At 54.9% G+C, this 21,779-nt stretch overlaps 1 protein-coding gene across 5 annotated transcripts in view; it reads right to left on the bottom strand.

Annotated features, from left to right (window-relative positions):
* Positions 1–12,562: 12,562 nt before the first annotated feature.
* Positions 12,563–21,779, bottom strand: part of DEPDC5 (DEP domain containing 5, GATOR1 subcomplex subunit) — a 73,064-nt gene continuing 63,847 nt past the window's right edge. For all 5 annotated transcript variants that reach the window (XM_055549761.1, XM_055549765.1, XM_055549760.1 and 2 more), the window contains 5 exons: positions 19,198–19,367; positions 18,210–18,381; positions 15,818–15,878; positions 13,305–13,387; positions 12,563–13,188 (listed from right to left, as the gene is read on the bottom strand). In XM_055549761.1, the coding sequence (XP_055405736.1) occupies positions 12,896–13,188; positions 13,305–13,387; positions 15,818–15,878; positions 18,210–18,381; positions 19,198–19,367 (779 nt within the window). In that variant the 3' untranslated portion in view covers positions 12,563–12,895. The remainder of the gene's footprint in view (positions 13,189–13,304; positions 13,388–15,817; positions 15,879–18,209; positions 18,382–19,197; positions 19,368–21,779) is intronic.

Here is a 21,779-nt window from a genome sequence, read left to right as displayed (position 1 = left end):
CAACATTAAACTGACTGTAATGTTTGTGAGTGTATCTTCTTGAGTCCATGTAGCAGGGTGGACAGCAAGGTTTGCAGTGAAACAAGAACCTTTCCTGGGAACTGGAGCGGCATTTAAGAATTGCCTGGCAGGGACTGGAGTTTTGATGTGAAACCCTTGGTCCATGTTAGAGACATTGATTCTATTCAGCAACTGTTCTCTAAACAGATGAGAGAACCCCTCGGAGCATCCCTTCAACCCTCCTGGGGGCCCCTGGTATGGATAAGCCAATGGTTTGGGGGTAGACCCCTGACAAGGATTCAAGAGGCCTGGGTTGGAGGGCCAGCCCTGGCATGAATATGATTTGTGACCTTAAAACAAAGTCTATTTAAAAAAAAAAAAAGGACCCCTAGATTTTCCACCAAAGACCCTCTAAAGCCTTTATTTAAGTCAGGCAATATAATGAGGGTTCAGGTCCTAACTTGTAACTTGTGTGACTTTGGGCAAATGAATTAACCGCTGGCACTGCTACAGGTTTGATTTTTCCTTCTGTGGAGACGGTAGCCCTGGGGCAAGAGAAGGATTGGGAACGTGCTGCAAGATACAGGATAGATGAGAAGAGAAGAAGCTCAGCAGCCTCCCAACACCCTGGGCAACCAAGAACTGACCCACCTGACTTTGAGCTGAGGTGGGGCTACCTGTTCCAGTTTGCATCCCCTGCAAACAGCCCTCTGGATCTCAGCCCCACCCCAGGTAGAGAGTGACTCAAGTTGTTCTGCAAAGACTGGTCCCTCTGCCCCTGTTGCCATGGCGCTGCAGCACCAGCCTGGCCAATCAGGAAGGAGACGTGTATCTGAGCCTCTGTTGCTAAAGCCAGAGCAGGACACCCAGCCAATGGGAAGGGCGGCAGAGTGGAGCCACCATGGAAACCTCAGCCGTGAGGTTCCAACCGGGTTTTTGTCTCCATATCTTGTATGCGGAGGTGGGGGGCGGGGGCTAGGCTGGGTTTTCTGAATTCCTTTTTTGCAGAGAGCATCCTGCAGCCTGTGGAGGACACCCAGGAGTCACGGCAGGGGTGCATGACAAGAAGACATCTTCAATGAGTCAGAAAGGACCCCAGCTTAGCAGGACATAGCTTCAGATGTCCCCTTCATCACTCTCCCCCCAGATGCTCAGCATTACCTGTGTCTGTGATCTTACCTTATCCCCACAGCTCTGCCTAGCCCCATCTGTCCTAAGAAGCAGTGGTAGGCTGCAGAAGACTCCCCACCCCCAAAGTAAGAAGAGGACAGTGGGGCTAACCTCAAAGGGCGTTTTTCTGCCTTGTAGCTTTGTGGTTCTATGAAAACTGTTCCCCCTGTTCTGCTACATGTGGGGTCGGGCAGGAGGAGAGAGAAAAGGATCAGTTAGACACAAGTGCTGCCCCTCTGTAAAATCAGAGGATGGGGCAAGCAGGCTCTGCGAGTCCTCTGAGCTCACATGCTGGACTCGATACTGATTTTTTTGTTTTTGTTTTGTGAATATTTATGTATTTGGCTGCGCTGGATCCTAGGTGCAGCATGTGGGCTCAGTACGCAGGATCAGCCTTCGGTGCAAACTCTTAGTTGAGGCACGTGGGATCTTGTTCCCTGGGCAGGGATCGAACCCGGGTCCCCCTGCATTGGGAGCACATAGTCCTAGCCATTGACCACGAGGAAAGTCCCCTTGGTGCTGTTTTAACCTTCAGGCTCTAGATAAAGGGGATCTACAAGGAATAACTTTCCAAGGGGGAGCCCTGTAAATAATGCCCGTGGACACAAGTAAGACTCAGGTTGCTTTATGCCCTTAAAATGCCACATGCCTCAACTAAGAGTTTGCACCGAATGCTGAGCCCGTCCATTGCAGAGCCGAAGCTCACAGAGGTGAAGCTGCCCCCTCAGGTCACACAGCTGCCCTGATGTGGAGCCAAGCCTGGAAGGCTAGCTAGCTCCCCAGCCCAGCTCTGCAGCCTGCCACGTGCAGTCTCCTCAAACCAGCCTTCCCACCCCTGAGCAAGCGTGCGTGCGTTCGGGGAGGGGTGCACGCCCACACTCCCGACATCCTTATTTTGCAAACACAGACATAATAACAACAGCAAGGGAAAGTGTGTCCCACCCCTTCCCCCGCGCTCTTCTGGCTTTCACTCTGTTGCCTGGCAACAGCTCCATCCAGAAACCTAGGTATCATCCTAGGCAGCTCCCTCGCCCTCATTCTTCCCACCAAAGACATCGCCCAGTCACATCCCTTTATCTCCTAAAGGCCTCCTCGCCCACTCGTCCGCTCCCCACCCCTTCCCAGCCCGGGGTTCCATCATGGGTTTCCTGGCTTCTCACAGGTCTCCTGCTGTTACACCTGCCTGTCCCACCCCTACTTCCATTTTCTATAACCACAGCCAGACAGCCTTTACAAAATTTAAATCTGATCATGTCACCTGATGCTTCCTTAGAACCTTTATGGATGAAAATTGAAATCCTAAACAGGCCCAGGAGGCCCTGCATCAACAGGCTGACACCCCACCTGCAACTTCCTCTTGCCCTGGAGTGTGCTCTGCCCTCTCTGCCTGGAACATCCCCCAACACACTTCCAATCCTTCTAGTTACTCCAGCTCACCCATGAGTTCTCACTTGCTTGGGGAGACTTTCTGACCTCGCTGAATAGGTTGAATCGCTCTGGTTTGGACTTTCCTGGCACCACGAAGCCCTCTGACCGTGGCACTTCACAGTTGCAGGTTTATATTTATTCATGTCATTATTTGATTCGTATCTGTAAGCCCTGTCCCACTTGATGTAAGATTTGAGTGGCTTTTTCTTGCTCTCTGCCTGAAACATACGGATGGAAGAATGGATGTGGGTATTGTTGGATGATGGACAGGTGTATGACTGGATGGAAGAATGCTCTCACTTTCCCCGGGTCACTTAGATCTAGTCATATCTCCCTCTATTCTGAGCCGTTCCCATTCATTCAACATGCACCAAGCATCTCTCATGTGCCAGGAATGTGACCACAGAGCTGTGACAGCCCAGGGAAAGAGAGAGTGCTCTGCCCTGGAAGCTTAGGTAATAATAGCTGCTTACTAGACCCATACTTCGGAGAAGGCGATGGCACCCCACTCCAGTACTCTTGCCTGGAAAATCCCATGGATGGAGGAGCCTGGTGGGCTGCAGTCCATGGGGTCGCTAAGAGTCGGACACGACTGAGCAACTTCACTTTCACTTTTCACGTTCATGCATTGGAGAAGGAAATGGCAACCCACTCCAGTGTTCTTGCCTGGAGAACCCCAGGGACGAGGGAGCCTGGTGGGCTGCTGTCTATGGGGTCGCACAGAGTCGGACATGACTAAAGCGACTTAGCAGTAGCAGTAGCAGACCCATTCTTGGGCTTCTCTGGTTGTCGGACGATAAAGAATCTGACTGCAATGCAGGAGAACCCAGGTTCCATCCTTGAGTCAGGAAGATCCCCTGGAGAAAGGAATGGCTATCCACTCCAGTATTCTTGCCTGGAGAATTCCATGCACAGAGGAGCCTGGTGGGCTATAGTCTTTGGGGTGGTAAAGAAACATGACTGAGCAAGTAACAACAGACTTAATAGACCGCTGTATGCTCTCCTCCCGGGAAGCTGCCTACCCTTTCCTCTCTACTTGTCCAGCCTGGGAAGTGTCTCCAGGTTCAGTTTAAGTGTTACCTCCTCCCCTGATCACCCGTCCTCAGAAACGCCCCCGGCTCAGAAGTCTGGGCCACTCTTGCAGGGCTTTGTTGGTAAACTGCTACACACGATCCTTTCTCTTTGAGTCTTCTGCTCTCTACCAGAGTCTAAATAAGCTCCCTGGGGGCAGGATTCACCCTCCTGGAAGGTCTCACTCCTTTTTTGAAACCTCATGGGACCCTGAGGGTGACAATGATTACCCCATTTTAAATAGGAATCAGACTTGCCCAAGGTCTCACAGGTAGTAAATGGTGCAACTAGTGCTGGAAGCAGGTCGAATCTAAGACAAAGATTCTTAATTGGTCCCCCTACCCCGGCCCTGGTCAGAATATTTTCTCTCCCAGCCCCTAATGGAGCCGCCCCAGCTGTGCCTGGACAACTGTGATGGGGTGACCCGCTCTATGGTTGAATAATTGCCTGTCAGAAACTATTCTAAGCCTGGGACATGCCCATCTGAAACTGCTCCCCAGTGACCCCAGGATGCAACCAGAACAAACGTGTCTCCTCTTCCACACGGCAGCCCGTCAATAATTCACAGCCGGCTCCTGGGTCTCCCCTGCGTTTCATCCTCTCCATGGAGGGGCTGCAGAGTGGAGAGAGCGTTCACCCCTACTCAGCTGCTGTCCACGGACCAGGAAATTTCAAAAGAAAATTAAGTAGATAATTTGACAAGTGGTGACATTAAGAGGAAAAAAAAAAGATGGAAAGAAAACCTATCTCAACCTCCATCACCCTTGTTTCATAAAAGAAAGGGCATCTTGACACACAAAAAAAGGAGGGCAGACAATCTGAGAATTAATTTAGCTTTACAAGAACTCCCTGTAGTGTCCCGATTTTTCTCATTTTGGCACATTCTGGCTCAGACTTGGGGTGGGGGGGACCAGCCCAGAGCTGGAGCCTGCAAGGACCAAGCAATCGAAGGAAACACCATCAGCCAGAAAAACAAGGATATCGGGACCCCAGAGTCACCCTGTTTCGAGAGGGAAGGAAGAGTTGGATATCTGGCCGTGAGCCGGCCAAGCTCAGGGAGCCAGACAGACTTCCCCATAGAGTCGCTGCTTCATGTCCCGTTTCTATCTTGGCCTCGCTGAGCAAAGGCTCTCCTGATGCCTGTGACCTTGTGGGCACCGTGTGGAAGAAGGCAGCCTGCAAGCAGGGGCTGCCCCTGGCCACGCTGTGAGCAAGTGGACCCTCCTGGAAGTCGGGAGGGCTGTTCCTGCTCTGTGGCAGGAGGCTGGTGAGAGAGACCGGTTGGTTCTGCAAAGGCAGCAGATTTTTCTCTCGGGGCAGTTGTGTGTGCAATCCAAAGGCTGTCTCCCCACTCCTTCACTTAATATTTACCGTGTGCAAACACCGTGAGTACAAAGGTGACAGAGGATGACTGCATCTCTGCTCTCGTGGAACTTAGGGTCTCGTAGGAAAGGTGCACATCCACCCAGGGCAGGCGTGCGTGCCTGCTCATGGCTGTGACAAGGGTGGCAGAGAAGTCTCCCCGTGCCAGGGTGGAGGGGTGCAGGAGGGACCCCCTGTCAGGGGTCTCAGGAGGCTGAAGGGCCATGACCAAGTGAGGAGGCCCCAAGCAGGGGCAAGAGGAGAGAAAGGTCATTCCAGGCAGAGTGCCTGGCATGGGACAAGCAGCAGTTGAACAAAGAACTGACATGAGGGGACTTCCTGGTGGCCCAGTGGCTAAGAATCCACCTTGCAACTCAGGTTCAGTCCCTGGTCGGGGAACTAAGATCTCGCATGCCACAGAGCAACTAAGCCAGTGCAACACAACTAGAGAGTCTGCGTGCCACCATGATATATCCCACATGCTGCAGTTAAGTCCCAAGCAACCAAAAAATAAATACTTAAAAAAAGAAGAAGAATTAACATGAGGTTGGTGTGATTACAGAGGGTTGAACAAGAGGGAAAGTTGTGCAAGGTGAGGCTGCAGAGGGAGGTGGGCCTGCCAGGCTGCTCCCAGGGGTTTGGTCTCTCCCCAAGTGGAATATGAAGCCCCCGGAGGGTGCCATGCAGGCAAATTGGCCAGATAACTCCAGTTATTACCTGGAGGCAGAGAGGAAACAAGAGTTGTGTCTTTCAAGAATCAAACTAGTGCCAATGGTGGTGAAAATCGCAGTAGAGGTAACAGTGGAGAAGGAAATGGCACCCTACTCTAATATTCTTGCCTGGAAAATTCCATCACAGAGGAGCCTGGCAGTACAGTCCATGGGGTTGCAAAGAGTCGGACACAACTGAGCGCGCGCGCGCACACACACACACATTCACCTATGAGGTGGGCACTGTTACTACTCTCACTTTACAGTCCGCAAAACTGAGGCCCAGAGAGTTAAGTAACTTGTCCAAGGTCACAAAGCTTGTAGAGGGTAGAGCAGGCAGGTAACTGAGCGACCTCTGAGCACCTTAAGAAATGACTGCAGTAAAGAAATCAAAGGACAGGGGAGTGCCGTCTTGCAGGAGAGTCTGGGGACAGCAACTCAGGATGAACCTGACGTGAAACTCAGGCCCTTGTGTTGGGTTCTGTGATCGGGCACTCACTGAGCACCTACTGCATGCCAGGCACCTTGTTACTGTAAGTACTGAGGCAGGAATGGAAAACAGTCCCCGAACTTACATCCCGCTGAGGAGAGGAGACAGCGCGCGAAGGGGCCAGTGATGCGGGGGATTCCGGTGACATCAGAGGTTGCGAGGGAGATGATGGGGGCACGACGGGCAGTGGAGGGCAGGGCGAGGGTGTGTCTTTAGACACGGGAGTCAGGGAGGGCAACAGCTGACACCAACAATGAGGAGGCAACGGAGCAACGATCCTGGGAGGAGGATTCCAAGAAGAGGGGAGAGTCGTGCAAAGGCCCTGAGGCAGGAGGGGAGAGTCATGCAAAGGCCCTGAGGCAGGGGCAACCTTGGGGCATCCATGCAGCAGAAAGAGGAGGCACTGCATCTTTCAGAACGAGGAAGAGCAGGTGAAAGAAGCGTTCAGAAGCCCAGGCCCCATATTGCCGTGTGGGTCATGGCAAGGAGTTGGGATTCCATTCCATTGATGGGATGCAGGAGGACCAGCCAGGGGCTGCTGCTTCAGATAAAGGTGGAGATGGGAAGAAGGGTCACAGTACATTTTTGCTAATGGATTAGATGTGGGGGTGGAGAGAAGGAACTAAAAGATATCTCCAAGGCTTTCAGCCTGAAAACTGGGCAGATGATGGTTGTTATTGTCATTCAGTTGCTAAGCTGTGTACAACTCTTTGCAACCCCATGGACTGCAGCACGCCACCCTCCTTGGTCCTCCACTATCTCCTGGAGTTTGCTCAAATTCATGTCCATTGAGTCAGTGATGCTATCTAACCATCTCATCCTCTGTCATCCCCTTCTCCTCCTGCCCTCAATCTTTCCCAGCTTCAGGGTCTTTTCCAATGAGTCAGCTCTTCCCATCAGGTGGCCCAAGTGTTGGAGCTTCAGCTTCAGCACCAGTCCTTCCAGTGAACATTCAGGGTTGCTTTCCCTCAGGATGGGCTGCAGATGATGGTACAGTGACTAAAACTGGCACGGCTGTGGGAGGAGCAGGTTTAGGTGGTGCAGGGAGGATGCAGCTAAATCAAGACCTGTGTTTTGTTTTTTGGTTGCTTCTTTTTGGGGTCACACCGCATGGTTTGTGGGGTATCCCTGACCAGGGACAGAACCCAGGCCCTTGGCAGTGCAAGCGCAGAGTCCTAACCTGGACCAGCAGGGAATTCCAAAGAGCTGTGTTATGGATACATCCAGCTCGTTATGCTCTCGGGTCTCTAGAGAGGGCCAAGAAGGCAGCTGGACAGACAGGCTGGAGTTCGGAGTCAAGGCTAGAGGTCTCAAGTGGAGACTCACAGGCATGCTGATGGTGGTCAGAATTACAGGACCGGGTCACTGGGGGAATGAGACGCAGAAAGGAGGTCGAGGGTGCCTGGGCTGGGATTCTCCAACAGGAAAAGCTTGGACAGCAGCCCAGAGGCCAACAAGGGAGGTCACAAAGGAGACACAAGGAAAGCCCACCCGACCCGGGTCTGCACCAACTACCCTTGTAACCTTGGGCAAGCTGCCCTTCACCTCCAGACCTCGGCTTCCTCTCTGAAACCAGAAAGGGGGCCCCAGCCCCACCCCCACTCAGCACTGAGGTGCCTCCAGCCTGTGGCCCCTTGCCGGATGAAGAAACCGAAGCTCAACCTTGCCCACCTCGCTTCCAGGCCTCCTACAGTCCCGCTTACGTCAGATGAAATACAAAAATATAGCAAAATCCAGCCCAAAGGGCCACCAGCCAAGGGGCGGGTGCCAAAGCAAGATCGTGGTGACCTGGATTAGAATCCAGACTCTCCCACTTGTCAGCTGGGTAACCCCGATCCCCAGAGGGTCCTCATCTGTAAAACTGGCCAGTGGTCCCCAGCATGAGGGGTTGTTGCTAGAAAGGAGCCAGGTAGCGAGTAGAGCACCCACGTGGCTCCAGGCACGCGTGCCTCCGGGCCAGCTCCTTTCCCCGTCTAGGGAGATTCTTTCCCTGAATCAGAAGAGAGGGGTTCCAGGTGCCTCTACCCTTGCAGGATAATGTGGTCCTGCTGCATTCAGGCCCGGGGCTGCGGGCTCTGCGTCACCCCTGCCGCTCACCTGCAGGCACATGGCTGCCACGGCAGGAATCAGGCGTCCGCAGAGACCAGCTGGTCAGTCATCTGCTGGATCCTGCCTGGGGCGCCACGGGGACTAGAAGGAGGGAGGGGACATGGGCTCCTGGTCTGGCTGTGGCTATGGACTAGCGCCACTTTCCACGCATCATTAGCGTGACTGGCAAAGCGCAGTGATGTGACAGCAGGGAAACACTTTAGCAGAGAGCAAGCTGGAGCTCGGGCCAGTGTGTTCAGCCTGATGACGGCTCCTGGCTCGGTATTTCCTGGAAGCACCCCGGGGGGAGGGCGGGTGGGGGAGGCAGAAACTGCAGCCACTGGAGCCTGGATTCCTGGCCCGGCTCAGTCACAATTAGACTAATGACTCCACTTAGGGGGCACCTCCCCCATGCCAGACGCCGCGCCAGTGCTCTGTGTAAGGGCTTGTCAAACCCCTGCAAGGACAGTGAACGTGTTCTACTGAAAAGATGAGGAAACTGAGGCAGGGGGAGGAGAAAGACTTGCCCAAGGTCCCCCAGCCTTCAACACACCCCTGGAGGATGCACCAAACAGGTAGAACCTTTGTGAAGCCTGTAAGGTCCTTTGTGATCCAGCCTCTGCGACGACATCGTCCCCCACTACCCCTGAAGCTTCTTTCTGTCACAGGGTCTCAAGTCTCCTCCAGCCAGGAGCTCCCCTGTTTACTGTCTCTGCCCTTTGCAAGCCCTGCCATCCACCAGGGTTCCATGGAGGAGCCTCCATGAGCCCCATTCTCGGTCAGGTATCTGTCAGATCCCGCACAGTGGCGTCTGCATGGCCTTTGGAGCATTTTTCCCACCTATTTTTATTTCACAGCCGTCACCATATATATTTGTGTGGCCTCTGATCGTGCCCTTCTCCCTCCTGTATCCACTCAAAGCCTGGCACATAGATGGGTCTTAATGTAGTGATGGATGGGAAAGTGGAAGCTGAAGGTGTTAACAGTGAATGAGTGAACAAACCACACACACCTCCCTCCTGCAGTGACGGGCTGGCTGTGGCTCTGCCTGGAGACCAACCCCCTTAGCGCCTAAATCATAAAACTGGGTAGAAATAGCATCTTCCAGTCACAGGGATGCTGCCCGAGGCAGCGAGCACAGTGGGAGGTGGACCCCAGCTCCCTGTGTGGGTCCCCACACCAGGCTGGCTCCTCTCTGTCGTCCCCCAGTCTCAGACCCCAGCGGTGCAGCCAGGCGCCCGCTCCTGCAGGAGGCGGTGGTGAGGGGTGGGCCGACTTGCTTCTTGTCTCGCAAGGGGAAGTGTGTCCCATTTCACTTCTGCTTTGAGGCAAGACACATCCTTTGTGTTAGACCACCCTGGAGCGTTCTCATCCTCCCAGCACCAACCGCCAACGGCGGCCAGTGCGGTGGCCAGGCCCTGGGGAGCCCGGAACCCAGCCCGCACCCGTGTGTGGGAGTCCAGGCTGGCAGCCCTGTCCTCCCTGCTTCCAGGACGCGGCCGCCCCACCGTGGAAGCCTCTGTGGGCCGCTGTCTCCCACGTCTCCACCCTGGGGTGGCGAATCCTGAGTCCAGTCCTTCCTGTGTGCGCGCGCGCTCAGTAACCCAGGCTGAGTCCCTCCAGTTCCCCGAGGAGCGGGGGTGGGGGCGGGGGTGCTGTCCTCAGGCCCCAGCACCCGGACAGTGGACGCACACCGGCTTCGAGGGGTCAAGGTTACCTTTCTTCTGCCTTCTTTCCTTCCCTTCCCAACCGGCTGGTGGTAACCTCTGGGCACATTCAAGTCAGAACTTCTGGATGGGCACAACAGCCCTCGCCCAGCTGCCCTGTACAGAATTACGCCCCCTCTTCTATTTCTGTCATGCTTTACGCATCTGCTGCCCTCCACCAAGAGCGCAGGGCCGCCTTGGTCCAGCTTTGCATAAATGTTGGCTGAACGAATGAATTCAACCCATTCTAAATGAGCACCCGTGTGGGGTGGGCACCTGCAGTGAGGGTACACGGTGAGGGAGATCTGCTGTTCTCGAAGAGTGTATACAAAGCTGGAGAGGCAAGCCACGGGTACCACGAAAGGGAAACACAAGAGCCACCCTGAAAACCAAGCCCCAGGTTGCTTATCCAGGCTCCATTCCCATCCCCCCACCTGGATAAGCAACCTGGGACGTGAGATTCCATTCCCACCAAGGCTGCTGAAGGACCAGGAAGGGGGCACCAGCCTTCTCAGCGCTTGGCTTCCTGCCGGCTGAGAAGGGAAGGTCTGGAGTCCCACAGGCCCCCAGGTTTCACCCAGACTCGAAGCAGAGGAAGGAAGTGCTCAGAGCGCCAGGGGCCTCCGAGAACGGCGCTGCAGCTCCCCTTCTACTCCCACCCCCATGGGGAAGGGGGCTCCTTCTCGGAACATGGGTGTGAGGATCCATGGAGAAACAGGTGGCTCTTGCCGCAGCCACAGAAGCGGGCAGAGGTCAAATGTACGGGCTGGGGGCACTGAGTTCTCCGCGCCCGCACATTCCAGGCCAGGCCTGGGGCCAGCCTGAAGGCAGGGGCTGCCTAGAGCGCTTGCAGGCTGACGTCAGGGGCTTCAGGCCAGAGCGGGGGAGCCTGGGGGAGAGGAAAGGCCCTGCCCACTTCCCACCAGAGCCACACTGCACCTCGGCGGAAAAGTCAGCTGGCACAGAGGGCCCCCAGGATGGAACGGTGGCTGACGCCTGCCTGTCCTAGCTCCCCGGGAGGGGAGGGGCGCAGGGCAGTGGACAGGGCCTGGCTGGGCTCTGGGGTCCCACAGACCTGATTCCAGCCACGGTCGGCTGTACGGCCTGGGTGTGTGGCCTCCCACCCTCATCTGGTCATGACAGCGGTTAAGATTACAAGATGGACAGGCGTGGCAAGTGTGCTACACTGTCCAGAACACAGGAACGCACAAGAAATGGTGCCACTATCATTTCACACATCTCAGGTCTTCCAGGTAACCAAAGAGGCCTTTAACCGGTCTCTGCTGTCTTCTCCCCGACTCCCTGCACGTGAGCAGCGCCTCGGTGTCTCAGATGTGTATCGTGTGCTTGTTTCTTGTAGAACCTGAACCTTCCATCTTGTTTTAATGGGTCTCTTCCAACAAACGGGCTTCCCTGGTGGCTCAGACAGTAAAGAATCTGCCTGTAATGCAGGAGACCTGGGTTCCATCCCTGGGTCAGAAAGATCTGGCAGAGAAGGGAATGGCAACCCACTCCAGTGTTCTTTTGCCTGGAGAATTCCGTGGACAGAAGAGCCTGGTGGGCTACAGTCCATGGGGGGTCAGAGGAGTCAGACGTGACTGACAGACTTTCACTTCACTTTCCTACGAATGGAGACGGGCTTCTGTGCCTCTCTGATGTAGAACTTGGCAGTGTTGGCCCAGCCTTTGGGGGGGGGTCCTGTGCCTTTGGGGTCCCATACCCTGGGCAGTCCTTGTGGCTCTCCATCTGCCCCTACTGCCATGCAGCCGTCACTTGTCATTCACCCTGCTCCCGAGTCCTCTGCCTTCTGGGGTGCGACCTTTGCTCTGCTTTGGTCTGAGAGCCAGATTTCCAGGTGGGTTGGGGCTGCAGGTGAGGAAAGTGGGAAGAAGCCCACAGGAGGGGTCTGGGGGCAGGGCTTCTCAAATGGACCATCGAGAGCTGGGTCACTTGAGCATCACTTACAGTGCAGAGTCCAGAGCCCCCAAATCAGAATCTCCAAGGGAGGCTGTGGAGCCTGCAATTTAAGGCGCTCCTGGGCACAGGAGCCTTGAGGAACCACGGCTGGGACTAAGGCGGCCCCTTCTGCTCTGAAGCCCCACTGCCTGAATTCTTGATGCTTCAGTAACGGGATGCATTTCTTTCCCTGCCACATTTTCCACATCCCACCCCCATGCGGTTCTTCACCCCAGGCTCATTTCTATATCCGGGAGGCTGACGGGGGCTGCCCAGGTGTATAGGGGGCCTGTGTGCACCCCCTGCCCCCGGTGCAATCACAGAGCTGGGAAACGTCTCCAGAACTCCCAGCCTCGGACCACCACCCTGTTCCCAATGGGCAGGAGCCAGGAGGCCCTTCTTTCCCTTCTCAGCTCAGAGATGACTTTCAGCAAACTCATAGCCACACGCCCCAGGTGGATTCTGGAGTCCTCCCCAGCATCCACGGCCATGTCATCAGCCTCCAGGGCCCCAGCGACGGAGCATGACCACCCGGCCCAGGATGGGGTAGCTGCCGCCGGGGACCAGGCTGGGGACTGAGATGCTGCCCGGGGCACTTTATTCCTGCTTCTGCTCTGTACAGGTATATACAGCGGTATGAGCTTATGGTACATTATTTCACAAAATTATACATCCTGTGAGCACTCCTCCTGTGCGGGAAGTGGCAGATCCCGCTCTGACAGACTGCGGATGTTCACAGGGCCGCCCTCAAGCCTGCTCCTGGGGCACAGCGGCTCCTGCAGCTTCCCTCCGGGAAGAGGATGGACGCTGGTGGGGGACAGGCACCCCCACAGCCCCCACCCCCCCGAGCCTGCCCAACTGTCCCGCCTACGAGTCTCACGGGCAGGGGGACGCCAGCCCCAGCCCCCGGCCTGTCACGGGGCACTGGCGTGCATCTTCTCCAGGCAGCTGGCCCAGAAGGCCACCAGCCGGCTGTCGCGGTTGCCACAGAAGTCTGTGAAGTCCTTCAGCAGCCGGTCAGCGAACCTCTCGTCGCCGGTGGCGCTGGAGCGCCAGGTCTTGGTGAGCATGGTGTTGTAGGCCCAGTTGTAGCCCACGCGCTCCTCGCAGAACAGGGTCTGGCTGGCGGAGCTGGTGGAGTTGCGGCGCCGCCGCGGCTGCCCCGAGAACTTGCGCTTGGAGTAGGGCAGCTGCAGGAACACTGTCCCTGCAGGGACAGGGCCGGGTGGCGGTGCCGCCAGGACGGAGGCAGGCAGGGGACCCCGGGCCAGCCCGTGCACACCATCCTACCCCACCCTACACGCCGCGCCCGGGGCGCCTCACCTGTGACATGGATGTACTGGGGCTTGTTCTCGGCTGGGAAGTTGAAAGCGGACGCAGAATACTTATCTTGAACAAACCCAAACCTAAAGGAAGGTCAGGGAGACACGCTGCTGAGGACCTCCTGGGCCGAGTGTGGCTGACACGACCCTCAGGTGGCCCGGCCTGGGACAGGGGACCTGGAAAGTCTCCCATTGGAACGTCCCTGCTGCTCCTCTCCATCCTCACCGCTTCCCACCCTCCGCCGCGCCCACCTTTTCCCCTCTGAGGAGCTGAGAGCCCCTCACCTGCCTGGCCCTCCTTCCTCCAGCCTTCATCCCCCCAGCCACCCCCCTCCATCACACTGGCCCTGCCTCCCTCTCCCCTCCACCACCCCACCCCCGAGACCCTCAGCTCCCCGGGGCAGGCCCTTGTCTTCACTCCACTGAGTTGCCCGGCCTCACTCCCCTTCCTGTCTGGGCTCCTGCTCTAAGTGCAGTGTTTCTCAATAAAGGCTTCACATTGAGAAATGCCGCAACTGGAGCCATTTTCCTTAAGGCGAGAAACACATGGGGCCCTGCCTCACTGTTCTGGAAACAGGCAGGAGGGGCTGTTTTCCATCCATGGCAGGTTCTGTGCCTGGTTGTTCTATTTCCACGAAGCGCATTCATCACAGCTCTGCCTGCTAAGTGCTGTGGAGGACGTGCTGGCGAGTGCGGCCCCTGCCCTGAGTTGAGGGGTTTATGTAACAAGAGCTGTGAGGAGGCAGCACTAAAGCAGGCATAGTCCTGTCTCCTCTCTGGACTGAGCTCTGGGGAGGTGCTGTGTTGCATCCTCGGCAGAAGCTCCCGGTTTCACACAGGCACCTGATAACTCTTTGCTGAAGGACATGTGAAGTCGGATGTGTAGATTAAACCCTCGGCTGCTTGCACCGTGAGCTCATCACCATGAGCCGGTTCTAGCACCTGTGGGCACAGCGCCGGAGTTCGCGCTTCCTCCTCTCAACTTTCCCATCAAGGCTATCTGCTCAGCATGGATCAGCACGACCTGCTGACAAACTCGGCGGGGGTCTTCCTAACAGTAACCACCATCTCCTGGAGGCTCACTGGGTGACAGGAATGTCAGGGAACCCCGCCAACAACCCAGGAGAACACGAAGGCAGAGTAGCTCATGACTCCTCGGCCGGATGCTTGGTGGAGGGGTGGGCGGGGCAGAGGTGAACCAGGCCTGTATGCTCCTTGCATCAAAGTCCTTTCCCACTGACCTCTTCACTCGACTGCCCCGAATCGTACACCCTCCTCCTGAGGGGAGGAAGTCAGGTCCTTGGCACTTATTTCACATCCTTTACCAGGCATCAAAGACAAGGGCAGAGGAAGATCTAAGGCAGGCCTGGGCCAGTTTGGGTGGAAGAGGCTGAACAGTCTGGACTTCATCTTGTGGTTGTGGAGTGTGTGTACAGTGGGGGTGTGTTTGTGCATGATGGGGTGTGTGTACAGTAGGTGTGTGTGTGTGTGTACACGGTGGGTGTGTGTGTGCACGGTGGGAGTAAGCATGGTGTCTGTGTGCATGGTGTGTGTGTGTGCACGGTGTGTGTGTGCACAGTGGGATGTGTGTGCACGGTGGGATGTGTACACATGGTGTGTGGGTATCTGTGTGCATGTGTGCACATGTACAGTGAGAGTGTGTGCATGCACAGTAGGTATGTGCATGTACAGTAGGTATGTGTGTGCACAGTGGGGATGTGTGTGCACAGTGGGGATGTGTGTGCACAGTGGGGATGTGTGTTCATGGTATGTGGGGGTGTGTATGCATAGTGGAAGGGGTGTGCACAGTGAGGTCTGTGTGCATGGTGTGCGTATGTGTACAGGGTGTGAGTGTGTGTGTACAGTGTGTGCGTGTGCATGGTGGGTGTGGGTATGCACAGTGGTGTGTGCACGGTGGGTGTCTGTGTGCATGGTAGGGGTGTGTGTGTGCACGGTGGGGCTGGGACAGCTGAAGGCACCTAAATAAGGTGATATGACCCTAAAAGCAGCACAGGAGGCTTTGATTTTCTATGGTTAACACAAGGCAGCCACCAGACACTGAGCTAGTGACATTCTGGAGACAGAGCTGGACTGGCCTGAGCCTAGGACAGGCCTTCCTTGGTACACATAGTAGATATCAGTAAGTAGCCACTGAATGTATCTATTGCTTTTTAAGTGTTCATTGTCTTCTCAACATGGGTCAAAGGGCTCCTGAAAAATTCTACAGGTTTTCATCTCCTGGCAAGTTTGGCTCTGGGTGGAGGCTGAGGAGACAGCTCTCTGCTCTCCCACCAACACGAATGAGAGGGAATCAGGCCTAAAAAACCCCTCAGCTCCAGGAACTGGACAGGAAGTGCTCATCTCTGGAACCGCAGCAGAGGGACCCGTCGGAGATACGCAGTAAATCTGTTCTTGGTGGACTGGCTCTGTCTCCCAGGAAAGGGAATGGACTAGCTTCATTGTTTGAGACAAACACCGAGGCCTCCCCATGCTTCCTTCTTGCTAGGAACAAACCTGTGTGCAATGGCTTCCTGGAAAAGGTGCATTCGGTCCCAGTATGTTTCTGGTTCAAAGCCTGAAAGGAAAAAAAGAATAAACACTGAGTTGCTATTCCAAGGTTTGCAATCATCCCTGGGTCCAGCCTCTGTGATCCCTTACTACTCTTGGCAATTCTCCCACCTTGAGCCCGAGCTCTGCTTTTCCACACCACCAGCTTTCAGAAGGACTGGCCTCCACCCCAAGGAGGGACGTCCTAAAGAGAATGACAGCCCCCAAGCTCCATCAAGGTCTAGAGAGGGGAGGAACACAAGTCCTCAGTGACCCGCGTGAGCTGCCAGAACTTGCTATGAGACTCATTCTAATGAAGTCTATGCCAAAAGCATAAAGGAGCAGGATATTAAATCCAAGCAAAGGACAAGCTTTAAGTGCATGCTATTTGCTTCCAAGGAGAGAAAAACGATTTACCAATCTTCCAGTTTAGGGGTGGGGAAACTGAAGCAAATCAATATAAAAATGGTTTTTGGAAAAGTGATCAGCCGGGGAGGGGAGTGGCGTGGGGTAAACGGGTGCCCGCCCCCACCGCCGACTTCATGCTGCGGCCTGGCTGGCGTGAGAGGAGCAGGGCAAGGAGGTGGCAGGGCTGAGGCAGTTGTCACACGGCCGAGGCCATGGGCTGGGGCTGCTCTTAGGGTCGCATGCTGAGCGCAAGAGCAGCAACCGCTCAAGACGGTGTCCCAGAGGCCAGGGGCGCCTGCAGGGGCTTGACTGCTCTTTCCTTCTTTGGAATTTTATATGTATGATAGATGTGAGGATTCTGGGTAACCAAAGAAAGAAAAAAAAAGACCTTGGCTTTAATTGGTAAAAACAAGACACAGCACGTTCTTGTCATGTTTTTAAGATGTTGAATTCCTTATCAGAAGGGGAGAGGACAGGAGCAGAGATGGCACAGAAGCAAGAAAATCGATTTTCAGATTCAAGTCCTTATTCCTTTCAACTAGGATGCCTTTCTTTCCGTTGTAACCATGGCAACCAACAGAGGATGCTGGTCTTGCAGACTGGGTTACAACTGGCAGGGAGAACCATCAGCTCATCCGGGGCCAGCCCTGTGAGCACTCCTGCCCAGTTACAGCAAAGGTGGGAGACCCCAGAAGAGTCTTTGGATGGTGCGGGTGAAGATCTCGCCTTCTCCGCAACACATTAACAACAGCAGTAGGAGGCAGTGCCTGGCTTAAAGTCATCAGACACGGATATAATCATCTGGCATTTCAGGAGTGCAGAAGACGGTCCCTCTGCAGCCATACCACAGGAGGAAACAAGAGCGTGGGGGGTGGGGGGAAGTCATAAACTCTAAGGATCACGGGATCTATGGCCTCCAGGGGTCATGCAGCTCGCCTGGATCCCCAACTACTGCTTAAAATGCTGTCTGTACAAAAGTGTCTTCCAAGATGTAAAAAACATACAGATGTACCTTCAGAACAAAAGTTCTTTGCACCCCGGCATGAGGGTGGGGGAGAACGGTTCTCTGCCACCAAGTACGCCACAGACTCACGAGAACTCAGGGAAAAGCACCTCCTTTGCCTCAAAGGTTTCTTCTTCCACAATGATCATTTCTACACCTAGGAAGCTAAAGGGCTTGGATCACCAGCAGTGACTCCAGCTTTTCCTTATAAAAAGGTCACCTGTGAGCTTATGGGACGCTTTGCAGGAACTAAGAATATGCTCACTGCAGTGTGCTTGGTGGTGAAAAGTCCGTGCCGTGTGAACGCAGCTCACCCCTCGATCTGTGCACACCTGCCCCTGGAGTCAGGCGGGTGAGGCTGGCCCCGTGGGCTCCGTTCTGGGGGAGGGCTGGGACCAGGGGCCCCTCGTCCTCCTGCTCTGCCTTCCTGTGCTGTGGGACTGGAGCCCTCCGGGTACTGAGGCGCCTCAGCCGTGCACACAGCGCACCATGTCCCGCTCTGCTTTCGGAGCCTCCCCTCTCCAGCCCTGCAGCGTGGAACAGCAGGTGCAAGCCTCCCGTGCAGCTCAGCTTCCTGCCACCCACGCCAGTCAGGCTGGAGTGGAGAGAGGAGGGCACGGGAGAGCCCAAACAGCAGTGCCCCTCCTACCCACCATGCTACCCCGGCCGCACGAGGGTCTCCCTGAGCTGGCAAGGCAGCTCTGGCCAGAGTCATTTGAGAAACAAGGCCATCTGAGGCTCAGAGACATTAGGTGACTTGTCCAGGGCTGGCCAGCCACTAAGTGAAGAAACCAGGATTAAATGCTGGTCCCTCGCCAGAAGCCCCTTCTTTTCACCACCCACGAAAAGCTGAGCTCCCTCCTGGCGCCTCGGGAGGCAACCCCGGCGGGTGGGGCAGGGGGCGGGCTCTGTGCAGGTGACAGCCCTCGGGAGGCGGGTGTCTCTTACTGTCAAACAGGTGCTCGCTGCCCTCCTTGAGCAGGCAGCTGACGTTGAGTGGGATGAACAGCTGGGCTCGGAGCGGGTCGCCGTACAGGTAACTGGGCAGAGCAAAGGGCCCCTCCAAAACCGGCACCAACAAAAAGCCACAGGAGGTGGCCTTGCGATGCCAACCTTGGACCTGGTGGGAAGCACAGAAACACAGAGTTTCCTGTTATGCACAACTTTTTTTTTTCCTATACCAAGCAGCATGGCAGAATCTTAGCTTTCCAGACCAGGGATCAAACCCGAGCCCCCCTGCAGTGGAAGTACCGAGTCTTAACCACTGGACTTGCCAGGGAAATCCCACATATGTTAACGTTGTTTTAAGAAACAACGTTATTTTAAAAAACCTTCCCCCCAAAATGAGGCAAAGCCAATTAAAAAAAAAAAGAGGCCGACTTATTTATACAGAAGATACATAGGTGACAGGAAATTCTCAGAAAATTATCTGTTAAAAAAAAAAAGTGACAGGGCCTCTACCTGCACAGAATGTCTCCACGGTACCCGGAAAGTGTCAGGGCAGCAGATGGAAGTTCCAAAGAACAGGGGAGGGTGGGAGAGAGCGTTCCTTTTTGCTCTACACCAGGGATTCTCAACTGGGGCAATGCCCCCCTCCCCGGGGACACTAGCAAAATCTGGAGACATTTTTGGTTGGCACAGGAAGGGGAGCCACTGTGGGCAGAGACCAAGGATGCTGTTGGTCTCTACATCCTACAGCGCACAGGCCAGGCCCCCTACTCCTGACAGAACAACCCGTCCTACATGTCAGGAGCCCCAGGGCTCAGACACCCCCTGATCTACACCTTTTCCGACTGTTTGAGTTTTTCACGGTGTTTAATTTTTTGAGAGAGGCTATTGCAACGGTCCAGGTGAAGGTAACAGGAGCCTGAACTGAAAACAGTTGTTTAAGGGATGAGAGTCCCTACACAGGCCCAACCACACACAGGGGGCTCACCATCTCAAAGAGCACGGCGGCGGTCACAGCCATCCAGTGCAGCTTGATCTCGAAGGCCGCGTTCAGAGAGAAGTTGCCATGGTAGTAACAGCTGCACCACTCCAGCCGGTCTGTGCGGTTGTTCACGTCCACGTCCAGGGTCACGGTCCTCTGCTCCGGGACAGTGGCGGCTATGTCCACGTGCAGGCGGGGGGCGCCCAGGGAGGGAAAGGAAGGCAGAGGGTGAGGAGCAGCAAACAGCCGAGCACATCGACCTGAAACCGCAGGGTCGAGACGCTTCCTGGAGATCGTCTAGTCCAGGGCTCGGAAAATGTTTGCTATGAAGGTCCAGGTAGCAAGTATTTTAGGTTGTGCAGCTATAAAGTCTCTGTTCTCACTACTCAATGCTGCTGTTAAGAGTGCAAAAGCAGCCAGACATTACCTAAATGAATGAGCACACTGTGTTCCAATAAAACTTTATTTACAAAAACAGGTAGATTTTTAGGGCAGTGAGACTACTCTGTGTGATACTATAATGGTGAGTGCTGCTGCGCTGTGCTAAGTTGCTTTGGTCACGTCCAACTCTTTGCGACCCTTTGGACCGTGGACTATAGCCCGCTAGGTTCCTCTGTCCATGGGATCCTCCAGGCACGAACACTGAGTTGCCCTGCCCTCCTCCAGGGGCTCTTCCTGACTCGAGGACATAACCCGCATCTCCTATGTCTCCTGCATTGGAAGCAGGGTTCTTCACCACTAGCGCGACCCGGGAAGCCCCATAATGGTGAGTACATGTTGTTACACATTTGTCTAAACCCATAAAAGGCAGAACACCCAGAGCAGACTTGAAGGGAAACCATGGACCTGGTTGATAATGATGTGCTGGTGTAGGGTCATTGACTGTAACAAACATCCCACTTCAGTGGGATATGTCGATGGCAGGGGAGGCAGGGGCGGGCAGGGAGTATACAGAAGCTCTGTACTTTCTGCTCAATTTTGCTGTGAACCTAAAAGTGCTCTAAAACCAAAGTTATTCTAAAACAAACAAATGAACAAATAGGCCTGTTTGTTCATAGCTTGCCTCCTCTAATCTAATCCAGCCCCGGATCTACAGATGAGGAAACAGCAGCCCATGGAGGGGAACTGCCCTGGCCAAGATCAGAGTCAGAACCTCAGCCAGGCTGAGCCCCAGAGCTTCCGATTCCAGAGACCAAGCAGCCTAGACCAGAGTGAGGAGGGGGTGTTGCTTTTTGGTTTCAACCCAGGAAGGCAATAGTTCTATAATCTTTTCTCAAGAAATGGAAACTCTTACTGAAATCTAACGCTCTATCCCAGGCTTCCCAAGTGGCCCTAGTGGTAAAGAACCCTCCTCAATGCTGGAGACACAGGTTCGATCCCTGCGTTGGGGAGACCCCTCTGGAGAAGAAAATGGCAACCCACTTCAATATTCTTGACTGGAGAATCCCCACGGACAGAGGAGCCTAGTGGGTCACAGTCCATGGTGTTGCAAAGAGTCAGAGATGAATGAGCATATATATGCAATGCCCTGTCCCAGTGACTGGGTGCTGCCCACTGATGCCAGGTCAGCACCAAAGTAGCTCATCTGATCTGGGCTCCTGCTCACAAATCCTTCTCAACCAAGATGGGTGTTTTAGAGACGGGTCAGACGTAGAGTTCCTGACCAAAGGCCTGAAGCTGGCTCAGAAGTAAACAAAAGCCAGGGCTCCGCGCTGTCTTTCTGGGTGAGGCCGGACCCGGGGCTTCTATAAACTGAGATCAGCCCCGTTTCCTCTCTCCCCCTCGAATCCAGTGGCATTTCTCCATGGGCAGCAGCCCACTCTAACAATCATGCGAGCTCCTGAAATAGTAAGAGTGTTTTCCCAGAAAACATGCACACATGAAAGATTCCGCCTGGTTCCAGAATTATCGAACCCCTGATGCCCAGGGTGTTCCTGAAGAAACTGTCAAGAACCAAAATGATAACACTTCTCCCAGAAGCAGAAACCCTAACAAAGGAGTAAGTGCAACACACGGGGCCCGGCGCCCATGCCCTGGGGGGGGCCTTGGTGATGGGTGGTGCCCTGCCCCTACCTCTCACACAGGGCACTGGCCATGCTGGCTCTGAGTGACTCCGACAATCTGGAAACCAGCAAGGTTTCCATTCCACCAGCCAGGCAAGAACTCGAGTTAGCCGGGCACTTCCAGGCTGACCAGGTAGAAAGAGGAATTTCACTGGAGTCTGGCCTGTGTTATGTTTGTTCCCCTCCTCCTGGGGGCTTTTCGGGGTTGCTCCAACCTGCCTGTTGGAATCTCATGACACTTTGCCTAGAACTCATATCTCAACTCATCAGTCTGGTTCTCATAATCAGGTCACCACCACTGAATAAGCATGTATTCACCCCACCTTAGGGAAGGGTCCTGGGGTGCATGCCCCAAGGTAAGCACATTTAGTGGGGAGGACAGACGGGAGGTCCATGCTCAGAGTGAGTGCCTGGAATGGACCACCCCTGAGACCCCTTCCTCTTCTGAGGTCCTGAGATGCTCTGGTGTGGGGACAGCCTCTGGCAGGGGTTAAACCAGCAGAGAATAGTCGCTCACACCCGCTG

Source organism: Bubalus kerabau, chromosome 16 (assembly GCF_029407905.1).
Source record: "Bubalus kerabau isolate K-KA32 ecotype Philippines breed swamp buffalo chromosome 16, PCC_UOA_SB_1v2, whole genome shotgun sequence".
Taxonomy (NCBI): domain Eukaryota; kingdom Metazoa; phylum Chordata; class Mammalia; order Artiodactyla; family Bovidae; genus Bubalus; species Bubalus kerabau.
This window is presented reverse-complemented; position numbering and strand designations above follow the sequence as displayed.